At 39.3% G+C, this 24,968-nt stretch overlaps 1 protein-coding gene across 1 annotated transcript in view; it reads right to left on the bottom strand.

Moving 5' to 3' along the window:
• The window catches only part of NCKAP5 (NCK-associated protein 5), a 731,767-nt gene that overhangs the window by 47,859 nt on the left and 658,940 nt on the right, over positions 1-24,968 (bottom strand). Inside the window, exons 10-12 of the mRNA XM_004674888.2 lie at positions 14,356-14,457; positions 9,114-9,302; positions 635-4,416 (exon numbers count right to left, since the gene is read on the bottom strand). Of these exons, the coding sequence (XP_004674945.1) occupies positions 635-4,416; positions 9,114-9,302; positions 14,356-14,457 (4,073 nt within the window). The remainder of the gene's footprint in view (positions 1-634; positions 4,417-9,113; positions 9,303-14,355; positions 14,458-24,968) is intronic.

Below are 24,968 nucleotides of genomic sequence, written 5' to 3'. Positions count from 1 at the left end.
CTCTTAATGTTTAAAGTAACCTCCATGTGTCTCTTTGTCCTGCAACCTTTGCGTGATAAGTGTTTCTCACAGGCCTTGATCAAACTTCATCTGACATTCCGTCAGTGTGCCAATTTAGATTTGATAATTTAGTAATTTATTTTTAATTTTGTGTCTATTTGTGAGACTGGGGATGGGGACAAAATAACCTCTGAAGAGTGATCGCTAAGTACATTCTGGCATACGATTGCAGGAAGTATAATTACCTCTTCAAAGTTCTAAGTATACATTTGCTTGCTACAATCACTGAGATCGGCATACTTTAAAATGTATGTATAATTTTCTGCCATTTCATGCCATGTGGGTACATTCATGGATCTGAATGTAGGCTGAATTTCTATCAACCTTGATAAAACTTACTGTTCTTTAATTTCAAAGACCATTGGTTTGGTTAACAATGTAACATGGGCTAAATTATCATTTTATTGATAAATTTTATTTCATTATTTAAATTCTGGCTCATGTATAAAAGACTGCTACTATGTTTTTCTGTACAAAAGGCATTTGACTGACATTTAATGTGCAGGAAGCAAACAACTCTCTCCTTTTGGTGGGGCACCCCTCAATATTACCACTCTCCTTGCCTATTAGTTACCTGTTCAAAAGTTCGGTCATAAAGGTATCTTTTGTTGAATGTGTAACAGGACTGAGTCTATTACTTGGTTCAAATTTCATCTCGTTGTAAATGTTTTGTGGTGCTCTCAGGTCACTTCTGCTTTGTAAGCTACTGTTTGGACTATCTGTCAGCTCCATGTCCCTGTGAAGCTCGCTGTCCGCCTCACACAAAAGCTCAGGCTTCTTTTTCTCTTTTTTCCTCTCTGATTTTGGCTGTTTGTTTCCAAACCCCAACCCTTTTGTATCTTTTTTGTCCACTTTGGTTTTGGAGACATCCATTTTCCTGCTACTGAGAGCTGGTAGTCTACTCCTTCGAAAACCAAACCAGCTGGCAAACGAAGGCCCTGGCTTCGGCTTTGCTTCCACAGAGCTGGACTTTGTTTGCACTTGGCCCTTCTCCACATTTTCCTGAATACACAACATGACCTTTTCTTCAATTGTGGGTGATAGGGAGGCTTCTGGGTTCACAGCACTAGCCCTAGTTGTATAAACTTCTGTACATCTTCCAGAAGTTTCTGCCTTGGAGGTCCTGCTTGTTTCAAAATTGCTTGGACACTGTGTCCTCCCTGGGATATGCAGGGCTCGTGGGCAGTCTGTTGGGCATCTACAGTGGTCACTGCCTGGTTCCTCAGGGACAGCCATATTGGGGCAGCTACCTTGGGTGATGGCCTGGTGTTCTTCTGTTCCAGGGGGAGTGACGAGCCCTTCAGATTTTGGAGGAATCCTTAAAGGCAGCTTTCTTGGGCTTCCATGTTGGCTGCCAGAACTGCCTGTACTCCCCAGGGAGCCTTGCCTGGAAGAGGGATGCCCCAGGGACCTGCCAGCACTGGGGAGCCTGTCAGGCAGGGGAGCAGATGGTGTCTTGTTGGGAGAGCCTTCTGTGGAGGAGCTCTGCCGGGTAAGGGAATTGCCTCTCTCAGCAGTGTTGGTAATGATTTGAGTTCGGACCTTGCCTGGCCCTTCTATGGTGGATGTGCAGGGCTTATCTCCTGAATGGGCACTGAAGCTCTGGCTTCGGGCTTTGGCTCCATTCATGCCTAGAGCTGGCTTTAGGTGTGGCTTGTTGGAGGAAAGGGACTTTTTCATAAACTTGCTTTCTACCCCATCTTTTCCATCAGCCCTAGGGGTACCACTTTCTGATAACTCCGGCATTACTGTTTCCAAGGGAATCCCTTCAGCCAAACCGTCTCGTGCTTGTAAACTCAGTGGAATACTGTTATGTTCAGCACCTGTGGTCTCAAGGATAGATAGGTTCCTAGAGTCCCCCGCCTTGAACTTGACTGCAGCCACAGAACTTTTAGAGGCCTCATTTAAGCTGTCTTTTTCCTGTTTCCCTGGTACCGTGGAACTTTTCCTGAGCAATTGGGGAGACTTCATGAGAACTTTGAGTCCAACTGGGAGGCGAGTTTTCAGTCCTTTCTCATGAGTACTCTGACAACCAGGTGGGGTGTTATGGCTTCTGGGAGATGGTGATGAGGAGGGGCTGTTAACCTGAGATGATGGTGGTTCACTTACCCTTTGGAAGGAAGACTTGGGTGATGTGGAGACACAATCACTCAACTGTCCTTTTCTTCCTGGAGGTACACTTTTAGAGGATGATATTTCCTGTGGCTCATGGGTTTGAGGATAATTCTTGGGAGTTCGTAACCCTGTGTCTGTCTGTGTGGTCCCAAGTGTTTGGTGAGATGGGGTCTTGGTGACACTTCTCTTTGGAGAGGTCTTTGGGTACACTGGGGTCACCACAGCAAATGAACTAGAGGGGGTATGAGCAGAACATTTGGTTTGAATCACTGTTTCTGTGGAGGGAAGAGAGTGAGGGAAAATAGACTTTTTGAAGGCCATAGAAGTTTTCTTCCCTTGCACTTCTGTCATAGTCTGATTAGAAGAAATGACAGGAGCAGAAGATTCTTTGAGAGGGGAAGATTTGAATACTGTCCTTGCTGTTTCACTGGGGACCCTGGCCTCGGGTTTGGCAGAAGAAGGTGGTGACAGATAGTCATAACTGGACCTGATGTGTAGGGAGACTGACCTTCCTGGAGGGGGTGGAGGCGAGGGTGATTTCACCCGAGCCTCTGGCCCAGAGTCAGAACATTTACCCCTGGAGATTTCTCCATCATCACTAGGCTCAGTGAGGCACCTTGACAGCAGCTGTGATGTTGGAATCTGACTCTTGGGGCACTGTACCCAGTCTCTTCTGCTGGACATTTTGGAGCCTGGAGGAAGCTGGGTGAGGTGTTTTGGAATGTGTGTATCTGGCTGTAAATCAAAGAGTGAGGCTGAGCCTTCAGTCTTCTTGAACCGTGAGAGTTTTCCAGGAGCTAAGGCTGGTGATTTTTCAAGAGTCATTGGGTCACATGAAAGAATTCTCATAGTGGCTTCAGGTTCCATTATTTTTGATTTCTGGGGGGAAGACTTGCCCCTGGCAGGTATTTTTGTCAGACTTTGCTTCTGATAGCTACCAATGGGCCCTGAAGTCCTAGCATGACTCTTACAAGACAAATTGTGTGTTGACTTTGTCAGCTTTTGTCGCTGAGTATTTTGTGCCATTGTTGAAAGGTTCAATGGTTGAACCTTTCTAGGGTTGAAAGATTCAATGGGTGCCTCAGCAACATTATCTAAATCACCTTTTGGAATGTTTTTCTCAGTTTCCTCTTCAGATCTCTTTAAGAAAGTACAGTCTCTTGCAGTAGCTTCTGACTGCAAATGAGCAATTCCCTGAGGTAAAAGTTCAGTGTGTTCTGCTTTGGGTCCAGGACAGGGCTGCTTGATGGAAATTTCATTTGTGGTAAGAGTAACAAGACCAGTCTGGTGAGAAGTGAATTCAATGGGTTCACCATCTTCTGCATCAAACACTACAGTAATACATTCTTCTGAGGAAGTTCTTTTCACAACCCTTTGCTGCTTAATGAAACCGGATGTCTTTGGCCTAGTCTCGAAGTGGATGGAAACTTGTTTTTCCTCCTCACGGGGAGACCCAAGTTGAGATTTGCCAAATTCCATGAGGATGTCCAGGTTCTCCATGGACTTGTCAGTGTCAGCAGTCAGTGACAAGTCTGAAGGGCTTTTCCCATCACTGCTCTCTATGTGCAACTCGTCAAGGGTTTCATTGTCATCGGTATCTGAAAGCTGGAGACTGATGGCCATGCAGCCCTGGTTGTGCAGGTCCCCCTCTCTCTGTATCTGAGGAACTTGCACTTTTGGGTACACTTTCCTGTCCAAGGGATAGTTGCTGACACAACGGGTCAGCTTTTCAGCCCTTTCCCTGGGATAAATTGAGGAGGTGCTTTCTAAAAAGTGTTTCCTATTCAGCTCCAGGCCAATAAGACTATCAGAAACACTATGGGTTAATTTACAAGCATGCAGCCTGCAGCCCTGGTTGGATACTGCTTGAAGCCATGCTAAAGAGGAAGAGTCTTCATCAGCATCATCGTGGGAATCTGTGTCATAAACAAATGCTTTGCGCGGCTCTGTGTAGGGGCTTTCCATCTCAGTCGGCTTGCAGGGAAGGTACTTCTTGAGGCTACTACTCTTAATTCCTGGTGAATATATTCCTTCATTTGAGTTCATGCAATCTTTATAACCCCATTTGGTTATTACAGATGGGGATTCAAGTAACACTTTTTGCTTTTGTAGCTTTCTTAGTCCTTCCAAAATGTGGCTTTCTTTGACACGAGTTGGAGGTAGTTCATCTGTAGGACTCGCAAAGCCACTTGGGAGTGAAGAGCCAATACTTAGTCTTTTATCCCAGTTTTGTGATGATGGCTAGGAAAGAAAGGTAGATATAAGAAAAGATTGAATCACATCAATCATGGATATATGAAAGCAAAAGTTTCTCCTTGGACTTTGTTTTGTCTATTAAATATTAAACTATAAATGCATGTAGATTAATTTAAAAGCTACCTAGAAAATCTCTAATTTGCCAGGCCCTAAACTAAGCAGCACAAGATAGAAAATCCCTGTCCACAAGGATTATACAACTCAGCAAAGGAAAGTAAGCCAAAGGGGAAATGATAAGCATAGATATAGTTATTTTAGATATTCAGAAAAAATTTGCTTGGAAAAATATTAAAAAACAACAGAAAAAAATCAAAACCACCTTGTTTAGAATGATGGGTACATTTGCCTTAGTTTAAAGGTGGTGAGAATGATTTATGGGTAGATGAAACATGACATGAAAGACCTAAATTGGCAAGTTTTGTTCCAGACACACAGAGACAATAATCAAAAGACACTAGGGCCTCACTGTAAAATAAGGATGAGAGGTAGAGGGTAACAACTGATAGAAAAGTAAATTGCTCCCAGTTTTTATGTTTCCTTCTTTTCTAACATTTAATAGTACTGTGATTTCATGTCCTTAATTGTTAGGCAGTATATTTATGTGAAATGTATACACAGCATTTGCTGTTAGAAACCACAGTAATGATTCACCTTCTAACTTAGGAAAGTCAATTACCTGTCCTTTATATTCCCCCAAATATTAATATTATTTCTGGGCAAGTGATAGAGAAGATCAAGAAACGACACAGAAGAGACAAAGAGAAATGACACAGAAGAGACAAAGTATTCAACACCGACATTATATGTTTCAGTGACATAGTATCAGTGACAAGATTAGGGAAGCACTGATGGAAGGAACTCATGTTCACTAAGCATCTTCTATATACTGGCCACTTACACAGAACTTTGATTTAAAATTTACAACACCATGAGGGAAACATTATCAGCCCAGCTGTACTAGGTAGGGTTGGCAAGATTAATATGTTAAAGATCATATAATTAAAGAACTGGAGAAAAGCTTTGGATTCTGGTTTCTTGAGTTCTGGCTTTTCTGAGTGGTTTGGTGGGAATTTGAATCAAGGGCTGTCTGGCTCTACAGCCTGCACACATCATCTACTAAAGTCAAGCTTAACCCTTCTCCTCCCCTCTATATTAGTCAATGTCATAACAGAGGTCATAGGTTTTCCCTATACCGCTCTTGCAGAATTAATTAATATGTTTGTTTATTTATTTATTTTACTTTGTTCCCTAATCTTACAGACTTTAATCACAAATGAGGGAAATTTTTGGCATGTGAGTACTGATCTACTGACTTCTTATAAAAGGCCTGACTGGCTAATGGTGAAGATCTTCAATGAATGAATATGATGGTTTCAAATGTGTACTTTGTATCAATCTGGGCAGTTCCCATTGGTACCTCCATGCCAGCTGCCCCACCCCATCCCATAACTGTGTTCATAACCATGTGTTCATATGCTGAGGTGGAAAGTGTCAGAAACTCCCTTTAGAATCTTCACACTTTAATAAGCCATGCATGTTTGCTTTCATCTAAGATAGTTCCATAAAAATTACTCTTGCTTGTTTATGCTTTGCTCTATGTTGGGGTTAGAAGTGGGCTTCCCTGGTAGCACAATGGTTAAGGCCCAGCACTATGAAGCCATCTCAGCCACTGCAGCGTGAGTTTGTTTCTTAGTCAGGGAGGTGACCCATGTGGCATGACAGGCCTCTTTTGACTCCACAGCTTCCCTCAGGTGTTCCCTTATCTGTCTATGATAACCCCCCGCAACTCTCGTCCTTACCCCAGTTCTGTATACATAAGTAAATAAATCTTAAAAAAAAAAAAAAAAGAAGAATCTGCTGCAGATCTATGCTACTTGGTGCTGCTTCCCCCCTACCCTACCCTGTCCCTCAAAACCATTAAAAACCCGTTCAGAAATCAGAAGAAATCCCATTAGTAAGTGTGAGTATTATATGTCAACCATGAGTGGGTTGCCACATTTTGGTTCTATAAAATTCCATGATCATAATGGCTACAGTCACAATATAAGAAGAGAAGCCAGTCAAAGTGCATCACAAAGTACCTCACATATTTGTGAAAAAGACAAACTTGGTCAGTCCCCAGAAGCTGTGCTCAGTGCTGCCCACACACCACCTTTGTACCTCCCAAGAACTGGTACATACTGTAGTATGATTCACCCCAAAGCCCTCAGTGAAAATATACTCAGGTCCAGGCACTCTGTTAAGTGATATGAGCCACATCCCTCAATCAGTTTGACAGGCTGCTGTGCTATTTGATAATTTAAGTTTAGAACAATCTTGAAAGTTTAATAAATAAACAAACAAACATGAATTCCCTGTGGGAGCAATATGGGGAGATGCTGGCATTTCTCACTGGCAGATTCCTTCTTTACTGGGAAGAGTTGATTAAAAGATGCTGTTGATTAAAAGATGCTGCTGATAAGGTAGGGGCCTGGCTTTAATGTACACAGTCCTTTTCTGTTTTTTGACAACAACTCTAAGCAATTGTTTAAAATGACATTTGTGGTCTTAATGGGAATTTATTCATTCTAATTGGAGCCCCACCAAATTTTAGGTTAGAAGAGCTGAAAAGTTATGAGTGAATGTTGTGGAGCTAACTTCTCATCTCTGCCACATAATAGTCATGAGATCTTGGGCTAGTTACTTAATTTCTTGGTTCCTCAGGTCTCTCATCTGTAAAACAGTGGAGATAGGAAAATATACCTAATAGGCTGTCATGAGCATTAAATGGACTAACACTTAAGAAGTGCTAACAATGTTGTGCAGCACTTGGAAATTACTCCCTATGGTCAGATTCCTTCCTGTAGAGCAGGGTAATGCACTTCAGGCAGGCTTTCATTTTGTATCTATACACAATAGTATTAAAAAAAAAAAGGTAAGATGCGAAATATTAAAGTCACTGGAGATAAATATATATATCACACATACATATATATAACAAATTTATGTCCAGTAAGTTAAATTATAGTCATATTCAAATTGATATTATAAGAGCTTGGTAGGTTAGTACACAACAAGTACTTGGTACATGACAAAAACTGTAAAAGTTCCTTAAATAATATAAATTTATAATGTCTTTCCAGGACTGGTGTAGTTTGCTTGGCCCCTAAGAATTAGGAATTTCTCTGTGAGATGTGACAGTGTGCCCTTGACCACGATGAGATAAAACCTGCTTGAATCCCCTGATCATGGCCAATTAAGTGCATCTGAGTATTTTAAGAATCTTTGCTCCTCTCATTTAGGAAAGAAGTCGAGGGTTATTCTACATGGAAGCTTTTCAGTCAAGAAACAAAGAGCGAGACAGAGAGAAAGAAAGAAAAAGGAAGAGGCTGAGGAGAGAGAGAGGAAGAGTTTAAGAGTGAAAATGTCTGAGCCAGGGACATTCTAAGACAAAGAGAGGGGACATCCTTGACCATCTTCCCTGCTAAGAGCCAGCACCCTAAAGATCATTATTAAAACTAAAATCTTAGTAATGTACCAGCCTCTATACTTTGCATCAGGAGTCTGAATCCAAGGGAATATTTTTTAAATTCAAACTTGAAGTCTTTGAGTTCTAATTCAGGGTATTATAAAGCTACTACCCTTCTGGTAGTTTTGTAATTTTCATGGTTTTTACAGTTCCAACACCGTAAATTAACAATACAAACATGATTATGGGTTTCCATTTTTATGTATTCTTTGCTTTTCTTCAACAACAGGAAACTTTAAAGACAAGTTATTTCAAATATTTGGCTTACACACCTATGCAAAGAGGTTTGCTCAAAGCAGGAAGGAACTACAGTTTTGAGTCTACTTGCAGGACATTCTAGCAATAGGAATGACTGAAAAATCTGGTAAGGGAACTCCTGGCATGTAAGTAGAGATATGCTTGCCTTCACTAAAGCTGTGGTGCCTCTCATCCACTGTAGTGTTTCTCTCTGTATTAGGCTGCTCTCCAATTTAGAGTCAATTAGTGTTTTATTAGGTCATAGCTTTGATCAGGAGAGCAATATGCCATTGCTCTGAAAATTTATTTCTGAGAAGTAAATTCTGACAAAGCTAATGATACCTCTAAAACTTTAGTGATTTGTTTTGAGATATTCTACAATCCTCCTTTTTCTCTAGAAAAAAAAGCATTCCCTGGAGTTTTCATGGGATGCTTGGTCTAGAATAGTTTGGCACATGGCCTTGCTTACTTTCATTTGCAGGGGACATTAGCAAGTCTCTCTGAGCATCACAGTAGCAAAGGATGTCCATGACAATAATTGGAAATATCTGACTTGGTGTGAAGCATGGTCAGTTCCACTAGTTTGGGGTTCCAGGACACAGTTTGGTATCAATCTGGGAAGTTGGTGGGATCTTCCAAAGCATAGGAGGAATATGTTTTCTTTTCCCAGACAACCTCCCCTGATGTTCAAGTCATTTGGGTCAACTCATTCTTCTCCTCACTTGTTGGGGTGACTCCTAACTAGTAACCTTTTTGAGCTGATTTCCTCTTTTATATACTGGAGAGACTAACATCTCTCTAGCTAGAGTACACACGTAGGTAATTAGTAAGTGGTCATCTCTTTCCTAGTGTTCTTTCTCACCATTTACCTTCCTAATAGAAGAGGATGATTTTCTGGCTCACTCTGATGCTGAAATGCCTTCAAAAGAGGCCTTACCCTTTTCCTGAGGCTCTTCCCATCATGCCACGTGTACGAGGAGCCACTGGAGTACTCGCTGCAGGTGCTTGAAAGAGACAGTTCACTGCTGCTGCAGCTATTTCGAGGATAGAGATGACCAGGAATGAAAACCCCCAAGCCAGGGCATTTCAAAGCAGGGGCTCCTGATTTGGCATTCAGCTGGCATTCCTGAAAAGGCAGGACAGCGCTGAGCTAAGACTCTGATTATGGGAGAGTAAATATCAACTCTACCTCACAGTGAGGCACAGAATGCTGTGATGAGAAGCACACATACCGGATTCAGACAGACTAGGGTTCAAATCTTTGTGCTACTTCTTACTAACTAGGGAATATTATTTAATTTCTGGGGCTACATTTTCAATTTTAAAAGGGTATTACGGTAATATGTCTACCTATGGGGTGACTACAAGGATCAAGTGAGATTCTAAATGCATATGGCTCAGTAGTTGGCTACATAGGTGCTTAGTTATTACAAGCTACCTCCATCATCAAGCGGATGTATCAGTATTACAATGGTAATTTCTCATTTTACCAGTTGAGCTGGTTAAAGGATTAGATCAACATCAAAATGACTCTAAAGCTACAAATGGATGAAGACAGAGTAGCATCTTTGGATGTAAGAACATAAACATGGGGCTGAGAATCTGGTGACCTGTATCACGGGATATACCTGGCACTTGCTCTGAGATCTGGAGCAAAAGAAGCATTTAACTGCCATGGAACTTAATGTTCTCATCTGTGGGGCAGCTCTACAACATCACTCTTCTGATTCTGTAGGGTTCTGATGACATCATTCTAAGTCAGAAATCAAATATCCAGGAAGCCATGTACAACAGAACACTCTACTCAAGAACTATGAGTTTCTGCTCTCAAAGAAAATAGACTTTTCTTATTAGTTGATTGTCAAAACTACAAAGACTCTAACATCAGATAGATTTGGGTCTCACATAGAAAACGCAGGTAGAATTCTAAAGGGTCTGTGAAAGGCATGTGATATAGTTGTAAACATTCCCACACATCTTGACAGCCACATCATAGGCCCTAGTGTAACAGATGAAGCTCTACAAACTGGACAGGCTAAATTAATTTAGCCTCCCTACCACTAGAATGCAATCTCTCCATTAACATTTCCTGCTAGTCTCCTATCTCTATAAAGCTCTGTTTCAGAAACTCTTTGATATAGACCCATCTGTCTTTATGTCACTTGCAGAATAGCACAGCCTCTTAGCTATGCAATTCACTGACACTTCAAGGTGCTGTTAGTACCTGAGTAGTTATCATTGTTCTCCAAATGCAACTCCAGGTGATGGTGACTAAACACCAGCTGGAGGAAAGGGGGTAATGCTATTCTGGGAGTACTTGTGGTACATGGTAAGCCCCACATACATAACGGAGGGCATGTTTAATTTGCTTTCTAATCAATATCCCTAACACTTACTAATGTTAGTTTCAATATCAGGCAAATGCCTTGCTGTAGATACTTCAGTTTCTGCAGCATAATAGTGATCTAAAAATGCCAAGAAATTTTATTACACTATTTCCTCCTTGTCCCCCTGAAATTTGGTGTCAATAACACGAAACAAACAAAAAGGTCTTAAAATCCAGCTTTCTGCAATATTTATTGATTTGTAAACTTGTCAATTGCCTGAGTTTAGGGAACTTCATATTTGTCTCTGAACAGCTGCCTACAAGCACTGATGCCGCCCACCCTAGGTGCCTGGCATCTGCTCCAATTGTTGCACACATATGGATTGTATCTTAAACATTCAACATCACAAACAGCTCTACTTCCACTTGTGTGCATTTCATTTTCTCCACCCTGTTCTCTTATATTTTGTTGCTTGAGTAAGCAGGGGGTGGTCTTTAAGATGATTTCTTTTCTGATAAATACTTTTAAAGTATATATATATATATATATTAGTTTATTTTTACATCATTTTGTGCATTTTTCCATCTCATTTGCAATCCCTTGGGCTTCCCATCACCGAATCACCCATGTGTCATCACCATAGTCCAGTGCATTTTTTTGATCCCACTCCACCCCACAAAATGTCTCTGGTCTCTATATAGCTGTTCATCATTTCTGATAAATACTTTTACTCTCCAGAGAGAGGGTGTATCTGTGTCCTGAGAGGGCATCCAGGCTAAACTTTTCCAGTGATCCTTTTACACTGCACACCTTTTGGTTAGGGCTTATATTCTGCCTTTCCCAAGGGATGAGAATTCTGTCTTTTGCACCCATCCCTTTCTGCTATATCTATCAAAACCATACCTATTTTTATGACTTGGTTTATTTCTCTGGCTATTTTAAATATAAACACACTCCCCCAGTTGTCACCCATGAATATAGATGTTGGAATTAAATAACAGGAAACTGGAATTCAGAAGATGAGCAGAAGGAAGGAACAGTTGCCACTCCCCTATACTGGAATTTTGATTTGCCAGTGTATGGGGGCAGCAAACCAGGGTACGGGGGCAGGCTCATCACTGTCACTGGAAGCAGGTTTTCACACTTTAATGTACACGTGAATCACATGGATTGTGTTAAATGCAGTCTCTAATTTAGTAATTATAAGGTGGGAACTGAGAAGCAATCTTTTTAACAAATTCAGGGAGTTTGCAAAATGCTGGTGCAAGAATTGTGCTTTGCATAGGAAGGCTGTTGGAGAAGCTGTGAGAGAAGATGTCCTCTTGTGTGGTGACCTGGTGGCTGTTATGCCACCTGACCTGGCTCTGCAGAGTAAAATGAAGGGGATGGTGATCCAATCCTCCCTACTGGGAAATTCTCCCATCTTTCCCCCACACCTTGGATGATTAATGCTTGGTTTGAATTAGGGAGCCAGAATCTCTGATACCACACTGTGACATCCACCCCTTTGTCCTGGAGACCCCTTCATCAACACATGGGTATCACATAGGATTATCTATACCAGTGAATCTACCTCAGTTTTGTGGTTTAAAACATGATCATCAAGATCATTTATTAGCTTTGAATCCTAGATGTTTCAGTTACAAACTCTTTGACCTAAGGAAAACTGCTTAACTCCTCTATGCCTCAGCCTCTTTGTAAATGGAAATAATGAAAGCACCTACCATACAAGAACATTGTGAAGATAGGGCAAACCCTGTCATCTCGAGGTAATGTGGCTATTATTGACATTTTTTTTTAAAAGATTTATTTATTTGTTCATACAGAACTGGGGTACAGGCCAGAGGCTCAGGGGTGGTGAGAGGCTTCACCAGAGACAGAGTGGGGAGCAGAACAGGCAGATCTACGAAGTACACTGCTGAGAGGAGCAGCGGGCGGGTCAGGAAGGTCTGCCTCGCCATGTGGTCACCTCCGGGACAGGCGGGAATCGAACTCATGCGGAAGTGGCTTTAACTTCTCAGTGTTGTGCTTTAACCCGCTGCGCTACCAGGGAGGGCCGACATTTTTTTTTTTAATGTACATTTGTCTTAACATTTCACTGAAAACTTAAGTTTCCACTTTCCCTAAGGGACTGTGTAGTATACTTTTTGACAGTCCATTATTGGCTGGACGATTACACATAGGGACTGCACCAAGCAAAATCCATGTGAGCACACTTTGTTTTGAGGGATTATTAATGTGAGTTTTTGGAAAGAGACAGCAGAAGTCAACCCTCTCAGTTATCATTCTAGCCAAGATATGTTCTCAAAAGTTATGTTTCTTGATACCAAAAGAATACATGTCTTGGCCTTCTGGGTAGATATCTAGCAATATGAAGTATTTTTTTCTCATTGGACTCATTAAACATTCTTTGCAAGCTTCTCTGTGGTTGTGGTATGGTGCCACATAGTTAAGAAGGGCAGAAGACAGCTAAAGCAACAGAGTTCTTCATATTGCCCCAATACTGAGTGGGTACTATGTTACTCATATTTCATGTAGAATCTCATTTTAATCTTACCACAACTCTCAGAAATAGAAAAGTAACATCACTGCACTATTTTTCCCCCCCCAGAGGGTGAAACTGAAGTACGAAGATGTTTCTATGTTGCCTCTGGTGTTGTAGCTAACACAGCCCCTATGTATAAGCCTCCAGCAAATGATGAACTGTTAAGAAGTATAATACACAAAGCTAACTCTGATACCTAGCTCAGGTCCTGTTCACTATGGCACCAAAGAAGGCTTCTGACAATGCCCTAAGAACTCGGGGACATTTACAAACCACCCAGAATCCTACTGAGAAGAACTGTAATTAGTAATAATGACTCTCATTAAAATCCTTTTTTGCCAAAATTGTATTTTGGTTTTCAGTGCAATGTCATTTTAACTTATATTGACATAGTTAGAAAAACACACCGTTTATACTATCCAACATGTATTTTTTTCTCATTATATAGTTTGGATTGTCACTGGAATAACATACACTTTAACATTCTTACTGTGAGATATCAAATCCAAAAATCCACAATTTTATTTAAAAAAAATACAGTGATAAAGAATGAGGACAAAGTCTTCTTCTTAGATGAAAACTTCTCATTTAAAAAAATTCCTGACCTTTAGGCCATATTATAGATTAGATGCCACAAAGGTTTTTATGAATGTCTATAGTGCCAGCATTTCCACTAAAATTTAATTCCAATTTAACTTTAGAGTATTTACCTTTGATATAGACTATTCTATTTACTCTGATACAATTATACAGTAAAATTAAAAGTAAATCCACAGATGTTCATCTGCCATTGTTTTAAGCTTAACAATCTTTTTATATATTTATTTAGCTCTTATGTTTTCAAGTAACTTTTTAAGTCAATGAAAATTAAAAGCCATGTTGGTAGAAGTTTTGCCAAATAAGCAAAAAGCTCACCCAAGCTAAAGGGAAAAAAATGCACAGTCCATGAATTTTTTAAAATTCATACATAATACATCATAAAAGTAGGATGAATAATAAGGAACATGGGTTTTAATAAAAAGCTCCTTGACCATTTCTCAGAGATTCTGAGATGTAGTCAATACCCAAAAATGTATCTTGGGGACAAAGTCAAGATTTATGATATTTTTGCTGAGGGTGACACTTTCTGCTTGCTTTATCAGCTGGAAGACATGATATTGAATTTCAGGAAACACAAGAAAGGAAAGTATTTTTACCTTCCTGACAATGCTTCAAGGATGCACTTTATGGTTCACTTGTGATATCAAATTTGATGGAAGGAAAGTAACAACTTAAACAAGTGTTTTGAAGACAACAGGAAAACTCACATGCATCTCAACATCAGTGTGTGGCTGCATGAGACTTTGACTTCTTTCCACCTCTGAAAGCAAATCTCCGGATGAAAGATTTAAGATGCGGGAGTGAAGTTTCTAGATAAAAGTAAATGGAAACACTGAATAATAAAGATTTAATTGTTTCAAAATCCTGACTTGGATAACTAAATGTCAAAAGAGTTCATATTTCTAGGTTAGATAGTACTCACCATAACTTGAGAAAGTTAATTCTAACTTAATAGCGTTCCATATATACATGTGCAAACTACAGTTTATAAGTAATTATTGCATTTTTATGATCTTTCAGCCTGTGTTAGGAAATAACAGGAAACAGTAAATACTAGAAAAAGTGTGAATATATCAGAATAACTACTGACTACATTAAAACTAACTTTTGATATTCACATTAAAGAACAATAACCACATCAACCTTATGAACAGTGGTTAAAATCTGAGTGAATAATTACAAAAGTGACCTTAGTTTTAAACACCACTGATCTTGTGAAACCTTCTCTTGGACACATTTTAACTCAAAGTCATTAATGTCATCTGTTAGGAACAATTAATGTGAGTAGAAAATAATTGCATCAGGGACCTGGGGACTTAGAGGATTTTGTGCATTAATATTCACATGCTATTAGATTATATACTCAATTCTTCAGTTTTTCTTGGGAGGCCTGCTAAACCAGGGGCATTTCACTATATTAATCTTTATATTAATTAGTAAGGCTTTTCTGTGGACATTAAATTTGAACTGTTTTAATTGCAGATACAATAAAAGTTGTGATTTATGTAAAATGTTTCTGCTACACTGATGACATTTAAAATGGTACTTGTAGCTTGGTTTGTCTTGGGTACAACTTTTATGATTTCAAATACTGAACAATCAAATCAAGTAAGTAAATAATGTGGCTAAACATGCTTCTCTCACCTCTGGAAAGTTTTTCTGCTCCTTCCCCTCCTGGAAGGCTTTGCTGCATACTAATGCTGATCTGAAAACATCTGAGATTCTCTGCCACTGATTAATGTTAGGATCATCTTCATGGGTGGGATGACCTCACTGTTACTATAGCCCAGCTCTGCCATATTGTTAGGAGGGACCACACACTGCATGCAATGAGTCAAATTCACTCTGGTCCCTATTTGGGTTCCCTAAACTTGGAAGAGAACTCCTTGTACTCAGTTGATCACTCAACAAACCTATTCAGTATCAATTTAAGGGGGAGAACTGAGGCAGGTCTGTCCCAGGAGTGAAGGCTTGCTTCTGTGTTGTATCAATTCGCTTCTTCAGTGATGGAATCTCAAATCACTATTTGTCTCAAACTTATACATTTACTTTTCTCGATCCATGTTTGTGGGGACACTTTCACAAAAAGGGGAATGAATCCTAAACTAGTAGCCTGTTATTTTTAAAATTCTAATTTCTCCAAACAAACCAAGACAACAATAGCAGCTAGAAGCCAGATATTGTTTCTGCACAATTTTTGTAATCCTTACACTTTCAGTTTCCTGACAGTAGAGATCATTAAATCCCTATGACATATCTCAGTGGTAACACTCTGTAAGCTCTCAACTGATGTTTCTTGTAGCCTAGAAAGATATCTTTATGTTTTTCCCATCCATATGTAGGTTTTAGAGATTTAGAGAGTGCCAAAGAACTAGAATATTCTGAGCTAAGAATACATTTGTCAATATGCAAGCAGTCTAAGGAGCTATGAGAAATGACATTCAACAAAAGAAATGATGATTTTTAGTAGTATGTCATGTGATTTTGCAGAAGAGCTCTTATAAATCAGGTATTTGATTCTTATTTGGTTCATGGTTATACTTCACTCCTTATCAGGGATGTGATGTCATCCTTCTGCTTCCTGCTTTAGTAGGTGTATGTAAAAGTAGTTCTCTTAAATGATGTTATATTTGATTTTTTTTTCACCAAAGTGGTTAGTTACCACCAATGAACTTAGTAAGGATGTGTGGGAGAGTTTTCAGGTCTTACAGTAAGGATATATGAGTTCTAGACCTCGCTAAGGCACAGGTTGTACCAGCTCTTGGGAATATAATTGAATACCTAGGTCTCAGATTCATCATGTGTTACAGAGGGACAGAAGTGGCTACCTAACTTATTTTACAGTCAGGGCAAGATATAATCATAGTTATAAAGGACAACAAATAAGATAATACACTAAAATTCCAGTTAATGGAATTAATTGTCATAGTTGAGAGTTGGTTGTAGGAAATTTCTTAAATGCTAAGGTGCAAATAAACTGTTTGTTATTATGGTTTCCATATATGTAAGGCAGGTAAAAATTGACTTGGGGGATAATAAGATATTATCCTTACCACAAGGATAATAAGCCTTGTGGTAAGGCTGTGGCAAGAAAGTAGTAGGTAAAGCATTCTTTTGCACAATTTCCCTTAATTTACCTCAAAAGTTTATAAGTCCACAGATGTTATACTTTTAATAAGCATTTTGTTGAAAAGCTTATATTTTCACACTTCTATGTATGTATGTAATATTAAGCATATTGTGCAGAGAGAGGAAGAAAATGATAATTCTTTATTTTTCAAACTTCCTTGCTTATCTGTTATCTAGGCTTAATTCAGATCAAAGCAAAAAGTAATTAGAATGTGCACATGGAAAATTCAATAGGAGTTCTTGTCAGCAAGGTCTGATAGGAACATACTATGGCCTTTTAAAAGTCCACTCGCTTAGTTAAAGTGGGATTCACTATCACATAATCACCCATGCTTCATGTTTAATGTTAGTGTCATTGGAATACTTTTGACTTGAAATCTGTAACTTGAAAATCAGATAAAGCCTGGGGTTTGCTATATTGTTTTATGATTTAGACATGAGAGGTAGCAAGATCATTCAGTATAGGTTTGAAATGTACCTCTTATCTTCTCTTACATTATCTCTGCAGCTGAGGTTCCACTTGATCATAGAAATTGACAATGTTACCTCACAATTCTCCCAATTGGAGGTCAATGAGATCTTTTCATTGAAATGCTTCCCTGGAAAGTAAAATCTTTCTTCTGTGAGATTGGGTTCATTGTCTCTGGAATGGGTACTCTGTTTTCTAGCTGATGTTTTTGTCTATCTCTACACAGCATACTCTCTGCTCTTACCCATCTATCTAGAAATTACTCACTATTCAGAACTGCACTAAGTCCTTTCTGTAAATTGGTCATCTCCAGACCACAGTGAATGCCCCACCCAGAATACATCATTCCCCATTTTGGCCCTCTCTCTGGAGTACACATCACTTAATTGCTGTTGTGTATAGGGTCTGTTTTCCTAACAAGATCAGTTCTATGAGAATATAAAGCCTGGCCCTATGTTTCTGCTCTGTCCCTGTGGCAAGGGCTGGCTAGGTATCACTGGACCTGTTCCCTCTTCTTTCTGGGCACGCAGCTGACTGTATTTTCCTACCTCCTTTATAGTTAAATGCAGTCATGTGACATAGTGACTTCCAGTCTGTGGAATGTGAGTGGAGGTCACATATCTGTCTAGGCTTAGGAATCTCTCCTTCGTGAGGTTTTCCATGCTCTTTCCTCTTTCACCAGCTTGCTGCAGCCAATTCAGCTCATAATCTCAGAGGCCATGTATGAAAATGGAGCCACCAAGTAGAAGGAGTTGAGTTCCTGAACTGTCAACTGGAGGAGAGCCACCATGGAATCAGACATACTTCTCTTGGACTTTCCATGAGAAAGAAAGAAAGAAACTTACAATGGATTTGAGCTGTCATTCCATGGACTGGCTTGTTATAATGACTAATATTAATCTGATGGATATTACCTCCCTGCCTCTCCCTCAATACCCCCCACTGCCCTCCCCCCAATCCTGCCCTCAGATAGTACTCTAGCATGCAGGACAGCCATATGTGTATATATAAGTATATATACACACAGACACACCTTTTGTGTTTATATATAATGCATATACACATATAAACACATACATGCATTAATTATATATATGCACACACACATTCACACATATATAATGGTTGTATCAGCAGACCCAGGTGACTTTCCAAACTGAGGATTTTCAGGTTCATAGGGGAGAAGTCTACTTTCTATCACTGTGTAGGATCAGGTCTAGGAAGTTTTGTGTGATGAGATGAAGTACACAGCAATCTGCACATTACACCACAGACTAGGTTCACTATGGGGACCTGACAGTGGTGTCCGAAGCACACTCTGGATCAGTAATATTTGCTGGCTGATCTTACCCTCAGTCAGTCAGCTCTGTGTTCTCTGCATAGTTCTATATCCATAATTTGGAGCAGAGAAACATCCTCCTGGACAGACCACTCAAGACTGCCTATCCTTGTCAGGGTGGGGGATGAAGGTGTAGTGGCCCCTTCAGAGGAGTAGTAATAGGTTTGGCAGCTCTGCAGTCAACACTGCAGTGAGACCAAACCAGGTGTGCTGGGGCCTTCAGAGCTAGGCCTGCGGTCTGGTTTTTCTACTCTGTTTCTCTCCTCACTCACAGAGCTGCATGTTGGCTGACGTCCAGTGTAGACTGCCTTTGGGTTATGCTCAGTACCACATTGATATCTTAGTTTTAAAATAGTGGTTGCAGAGGCCAGAAAGACACTGAGATCTTACTTATGGCACCAGGTGAGGTGACAAAGCAGATATTCACCTGAAAAATTTGGGTAGCATGAAAAAACATGCAGGATAAAGTAAAACGGCATGGAGAAAAGTTTCTGCATATACTGATGTTCTTTCTAAACTTTGAAAAGGAAAGTGTGAATTTTTACTTGTCAAGATTTCAGAAGTTACTAAGCATATTAAGCATCACATCAGCTTAAGATGCAAAGAACATACAAGTGAGATTGTTTAGCTATCACTCCCTTTTCCTCATTCAGATTTGGCAAAAGAAAAACCTAACACCATAATCATGTATATCATTTTTTCTTCCCTCTGTTAAAAGTTAAATATTCGAATAGATGAGAATTAATGAGAGTAGTTATAGCATATATCTGACTAATGAACTCTACCTAACATGAGTAATTTAGGTTCAACAACAGAAGGCAGATGTGAATTAGTGTTTTTAATCGAGTCTGCTTCAATCCTCTGGATTTATTTAGCCTTGGTAGATACTTCAGCCCAGATAGCATGAATTCTACCCTATCCTGGTTTTTCCTTTTTGCGGAAAACATCTCTCAGTTGAGGTGAATGGCTTCTATGTCTATATCTCTTGAATTCCTGTGAATTCCTTTTATTGATGAAGTGAAAACTTCATTATTGCTATATGATGTGGTGTCAAACATTCACTATCGCCCATATTTCCCTTGAATTTGATTCACTAGACACTTCACTCATTAGAGAGTACATTTTCCATTATCTAAGTCAATGGTGCAGGGGGTGAGAGGATCTATCAGAGAAGACTGGTATTGACTGAAATACACTGCTGAGCAGCATGTGGGTCAGCTCCTTGGCCGGGGATCAAACTTCTGTTGCAGTGGCTGCGGACAGCCTCATAGTGCTGAGACCCAACCCCCTGTGCCATCAGGGAGGCCTGTTTTAGCAATCTCACCATAAGTAGGAAAGGTTAGAATCATGACATCCTCTGAGTATCTTAATATTGTCTATGTTCATCAATATTTGATCTCACTTTCCTAGGTATCCTCTGTTACAGGAGTAGAACTGGTATGTGTTTAAGAGAATTGTTCTAAATATGGTCCTGGATTAGACAAAACCAGGTGAATAAGTCTTTTTACATCTGGTAGTTGTAAATTAGGCAATTTTTAGAGGTATATGAAAGTTTCTGAGAAAAAGTTCAAGGAAATGGAGGAGTCTGAGGCAGGTAAGTTCTCTTTGGAAGCTTACTCTACCAAATGATCATCCATTACCCATTAAATTTGACCTCATTGTACCTGAGACTTACAATGCTTTCACTATACTCAGAAATCTGTCTTTTTTTTTTTTTTATCAGCCTTTCTAAATCCCATCAAGGTATATTGTAGCAGACCCTTGGTTCACATTTCGTAGGTTTCATTCTGTTCCATTAAGAATTTATTATAAAACTGATCATTATGTAACTACCTATTATATAACTGAGTATTATGTGGTCATTTCTGAGATTCACACAAATTTGAGCCTAGGACAAAATCTTGACGGGTAAAAGGCTGACGTTTAATTAATTATGCCTTTATTACTATTTTGGGATACAAGGATAAAACATAATATCTGCATTCCTCTATCATGCTGATGTGACAAAGTATGCCTTTTGAATGTTCTCCTAGAGGCCCTTTAAAAAATATGTCCATCAAGATTTGATCTCTCTTCAGAGTCTGAAACTTTTATGGCTAATTTTTTTTAGCCCTCTACAACAGTCTTTGCTACAATTATTATTTTCTCTGACAACTTTTAGATTTGCCTTGCATATCAATCTTTAGGTGCCCCAAGTGCATTCTGCTTCACTCTAGATGGTGCTTCTGCAAATGACATGTTTCGACATCTTCTTTCTTACTTCTCAGGGATCTAAGGTTATAAAATGCTTTTGAAACAATTACTCCACGACTATATTCAAAATCTCCTTCAAGGGTCCCTGCTACCATGACAATCTGATTATCCAGTGGCTGCCTAAGGGAGCTGTGTTTGGTTGGGTGAATAGGAAGTGTATTTGGGGTCTCTGTAACTTAGACTGATGACTAGAATGTCTCAAATGTGTCCTGTCTTCTGAAATCCATCAATAGTGCCCTGAGGTCCTGCAGGTTAAAGACCATTGGGAAGATGGATGAGGACGCAGATAGCAGAACTTGCCCTTGGGAGCCTCCACTCTAATTAGTTCAACAAGAAGCATTTAGGAAGTATCTACTATGTACAGAATCCTGATTATGAGCTATGAACAGACTGGTGGAAACTCATTAGCGGAGCCTATGTTATCAAACACACAGATGAAAAAAACAAAACAGCTGTTAAAGCAGAATATGCAAAAGAGATCATGTAAAGCTGATATGGGGTGGCGATGGAGGTGGGGTCAGATTAGTGACACAGTTAAATATGTACAAGCTAATAATCAGTGCTACATATGCTCAGGTAATAAGAGTTTAGCCCTCACTTCTAAACTCCCAAATCTTCTGGTCTTTTTATACATAGCAGTAACCAAAGAGAAACAGAGTAATTTAACATATAACAACAAAGTGACAGCATATTGGGGAATAGGATGTAGGGTTTGGGCTTGTTTCACAGGTCAGTTAGACCTGATAGCCAGTTTCTAAAATGATTCATGGTTGCTTGCTGATCCTAAAACTCTGTGAAGCTTCCCTTTTGTCTTTGTCCATGACTCTGATGTGAGAGAGGAAATGATTCAACACAGCCTGATCCTATTTTAGGATAAAAAGATACAGAAGTACCTTGAAATTCCATTTTTATCGCTAATTATTTTAACAGGTACTTTAATAAGTGCTTTCCAATTTCCCCTGCTGTTTTGTAAAATTATCTGCATTTTACATTTTTAATCAAGCTTTCTTTTTTAAAAAGCCTTTTGGATTTTCTGAAGCCTTTTACTTTTTCCATTTGTGGGGGGGGTAAGTTTTCTTTCTGATTTCAGAGATCTAAAGGGGTTAGGGAAAAAAACTAAAAAACAAAACAAAACAAGTTGACCTTCTATTTTTACCAGACTTATTAAAAATTGTATCATTGGTTTTTGGAGTCCAGCAAACCATTTGTTAGGAAGGAATTAGCCCTGCCCTGTGGAGGAGGCAATGCAGTCACTTTCTTAATCTTGCCTTATGTATGCTCATGCTACTATACAGAAAAACTATTTTCTTAATTTTAGGGTGAAGAACTGAAGATCATCAAAGCTAGGGAAAGTACACAAAGTTGCAAGACTTTATTCCAGGAAGCAGCAGAGCCAGGATCTCACCCAGATCTGCCTTCCTTCTAAGTTCAAACTTTTTTACCAGTCTGCTTTCCCCATAATGGAAAGAACCCATAGCCTCATTGGTCTCTTTTCAAAGTGAGTTGCTTATTTCTGCCTGAGTGCTAAACACATTTAATGAATCAATCCCATCAAATGTTTTGGGAATCTTCCTGTCCAGATCTTTTTTTAATAGGTAATTATAATTGGGGAAAAACTCTTAATAGCCTGAAACAATTACTGAATATTATTTTTAAGCATTAAGAATGTATTTCACACATGGTATTCTTTCAGATACTTATTACAAAACATAGTAAAAGTCATTATTATCCCTACTTTACAGGTGAAGAAAATGAAATGCAGAATTAAAAACCTGAGGTCATATGATTAGTATTTAAATAACAGATAGCTGGTGGCAGAGTTCATATTCTTATCTCTACAATGAAATCTAGTTAATGATAGTTTGTTATAATGAACTAAAATAGCAATATAAATTAGACAAAATGAACTACATAGTATTAAAAAAAATCCTTTAAGTGATATCTTCACTTACTGAACCCAAATATAGTTCAATCACTTATTCTAAAACTTATGTTCCTTGTTATTATTATTGCCTTATTAATGTAACTGACAATATTGTTGGTACTGGTGAAGTAATTTCTTTCTAAAGTTCTACTTTGTTTCTGAGGAAACACAATTTTTAAATATATATTCTAGGCCCTCCCTGGTGGCACAGTGGGGTAAAGCACTGCACTGAGAAGCTTAAGCCACTTCCGCATGAGTTCCATCCCGCTTGCCCTGGAGAAGATCTACATGGCGTGGCAGACCTCTCCTGACCTGCCTGCTGCTCCCCTCAGCAGTGTAGTTCATTGATCTGCCTGTTCTGCTCCCCACTCTGTCCCTGGTGAATCCTCTCACCCTCTGCATCTCTGGCCTGTACCCCATTTCTGTATGAATGAGTAAATAAATTAATATATATATATATATATATATACATATATATATATTCTAATTCTAATATATTCTAATATTCTAATTGAAAAGTTAAGCTAAGGAGAAAACCAGCAAATATTCATAGAGCACCTACTGCATTCCAGTTGGTATACTTAGTGCTTAATGACGTTTTTCTTATTTAATCCTTATCATCTAACAGGGCAGAAACTGTAAAGATTTCCAGTTTTCAGATGTAACAGGTATTAAATCACTTTTCAGTGAGAGATTGTACCTGGACACAGACTTTGGGGCTACCCATGTGGCACCCCATTCATTAGGTTGTCTTATCCAGGCTACACTAATGAGCAAACACAGTCCCTATAACAAGGACCTTAGAGAAGGACAAGCTAGGAGGTGTTCCCACTATCATGCACTATGAGAACCTTAGCAGGGGTTTTGGGAGAGCTTGCTTTGGACACAACTGTTAAGTTGAGATTTTATGAAAAAGAAATGATTACTCAAGTGAAGAAGCTAAAACAGAGAGGCAGAAAGATTTCCTGGGCAGGGCACAGACAAAGACACAGAGATGAAAGAGTGTAAGATTTTTCTGTAAATAGTTCATTAAAACCACAGAGTCAAAATGAAGAAGGAAATGGTGGGAGAGATGTTTTAGCAATAAGGAACAAAAGGTGAGTCACATAGGGGGCAAGCAAATTGCAGGGCTGGATTTCCTATGTTCTTCCTTACTCCTTTGCCCACCCCACATTTTTTTTTACTCTAATGCTGAACTTGGCTATTAGTCTCTAGTACCCTTAACTCTGTAAACAAAGAAAAGTTCTGGAAGAAGAGACTAGATGCATTCTGGGAAGAATGTAGAAGCAGTGGTCAGACACAGACATACACACACACACGTGTGCATGTGCACTAACGTACACACCTCCTATGCTTTCCCAGTGTTTTGTCCTTGAAAGGGTGGTGGGGGCTTCAATCTAGGGTCCTCAGAATGCATGTTGGAACTGTGCAAAGAGCTGCCAGCACCACTGAGATCTTTACCCTCTCATTGCTATTTCTGAATAGACATAGTGACATCCATACCTGGATCCTGCTGTGGTTTCATAATTACAATGAGGACACATTAAGATCAAATGGTTGTTGCTTAATACTAGAGAAAATGCATTGTTGGCATTTTGGAGAACCAGAAAAACATTATTCAGAATTATTTATAAGATGGGTGCCTCCTTCCATCATTAAAATAAAGATAAAAACAAAAGAAAGTTAGACTTGGGAAGATTGTATAACTACTGGGTTCTTAACAGGCTGTGACATAGACTCTCATTGCCTTTCCCTGCTGAAACCTGGGTAGGAGCCATTATTATATATCAGAGTGTGGAGGACAATGACTTTTATGATGTACACTCTTCTACATTTCACAGCCCAAGCTTCTGTTCCTAACAGGGCAAGTGCTGAAGTCTTATTAATTTTAAAAATATTTGTGAAGACACAGTAAGCAAAGGCAATTTGGGCCAGGGTGCTCAAGAAAGACCCATAGTCTCACCTCTTGTTGGTTGACACTTAAATTGTGCATTATCAGAATTGTAGACTTATAACTTGAGTTTGCATTACAGACTTTGTTGCTACAGACATGCATCACAGTTCCCTGTGTCTTTATCCCCATGGTAGTTTTTCAAATCTACTGTTACTTTACGCCATGGTAAGAAATGACTCACAGTATTATAAACAAGCAGTTAAAAATTGCTATTTATGTGGCTTCCTAATAGCAATTTGAAATATAGGGCAT

Source organism: Condylura cristata, unplaced genomic scaffold (assembly GCF_000260355.1).
Source record: "Condylura cristata isolate star-nosed mole 26May11 unplaced genomic scaffold, ConCri1.0 scaffold00002, whole genome shotgun sequence".
Classification (NCBI taxonomy): domain Eukaryota; kingdom Metazoa; phylum Chordata; class Mammalia; order Eulipotyphla; family Talpidae; genus Condylura; species Condylura cristata.
Note: the sequence above shows the minus strand (reverse complement) of the source record. Positions and strands in the feature narration are given on the sequence as shown.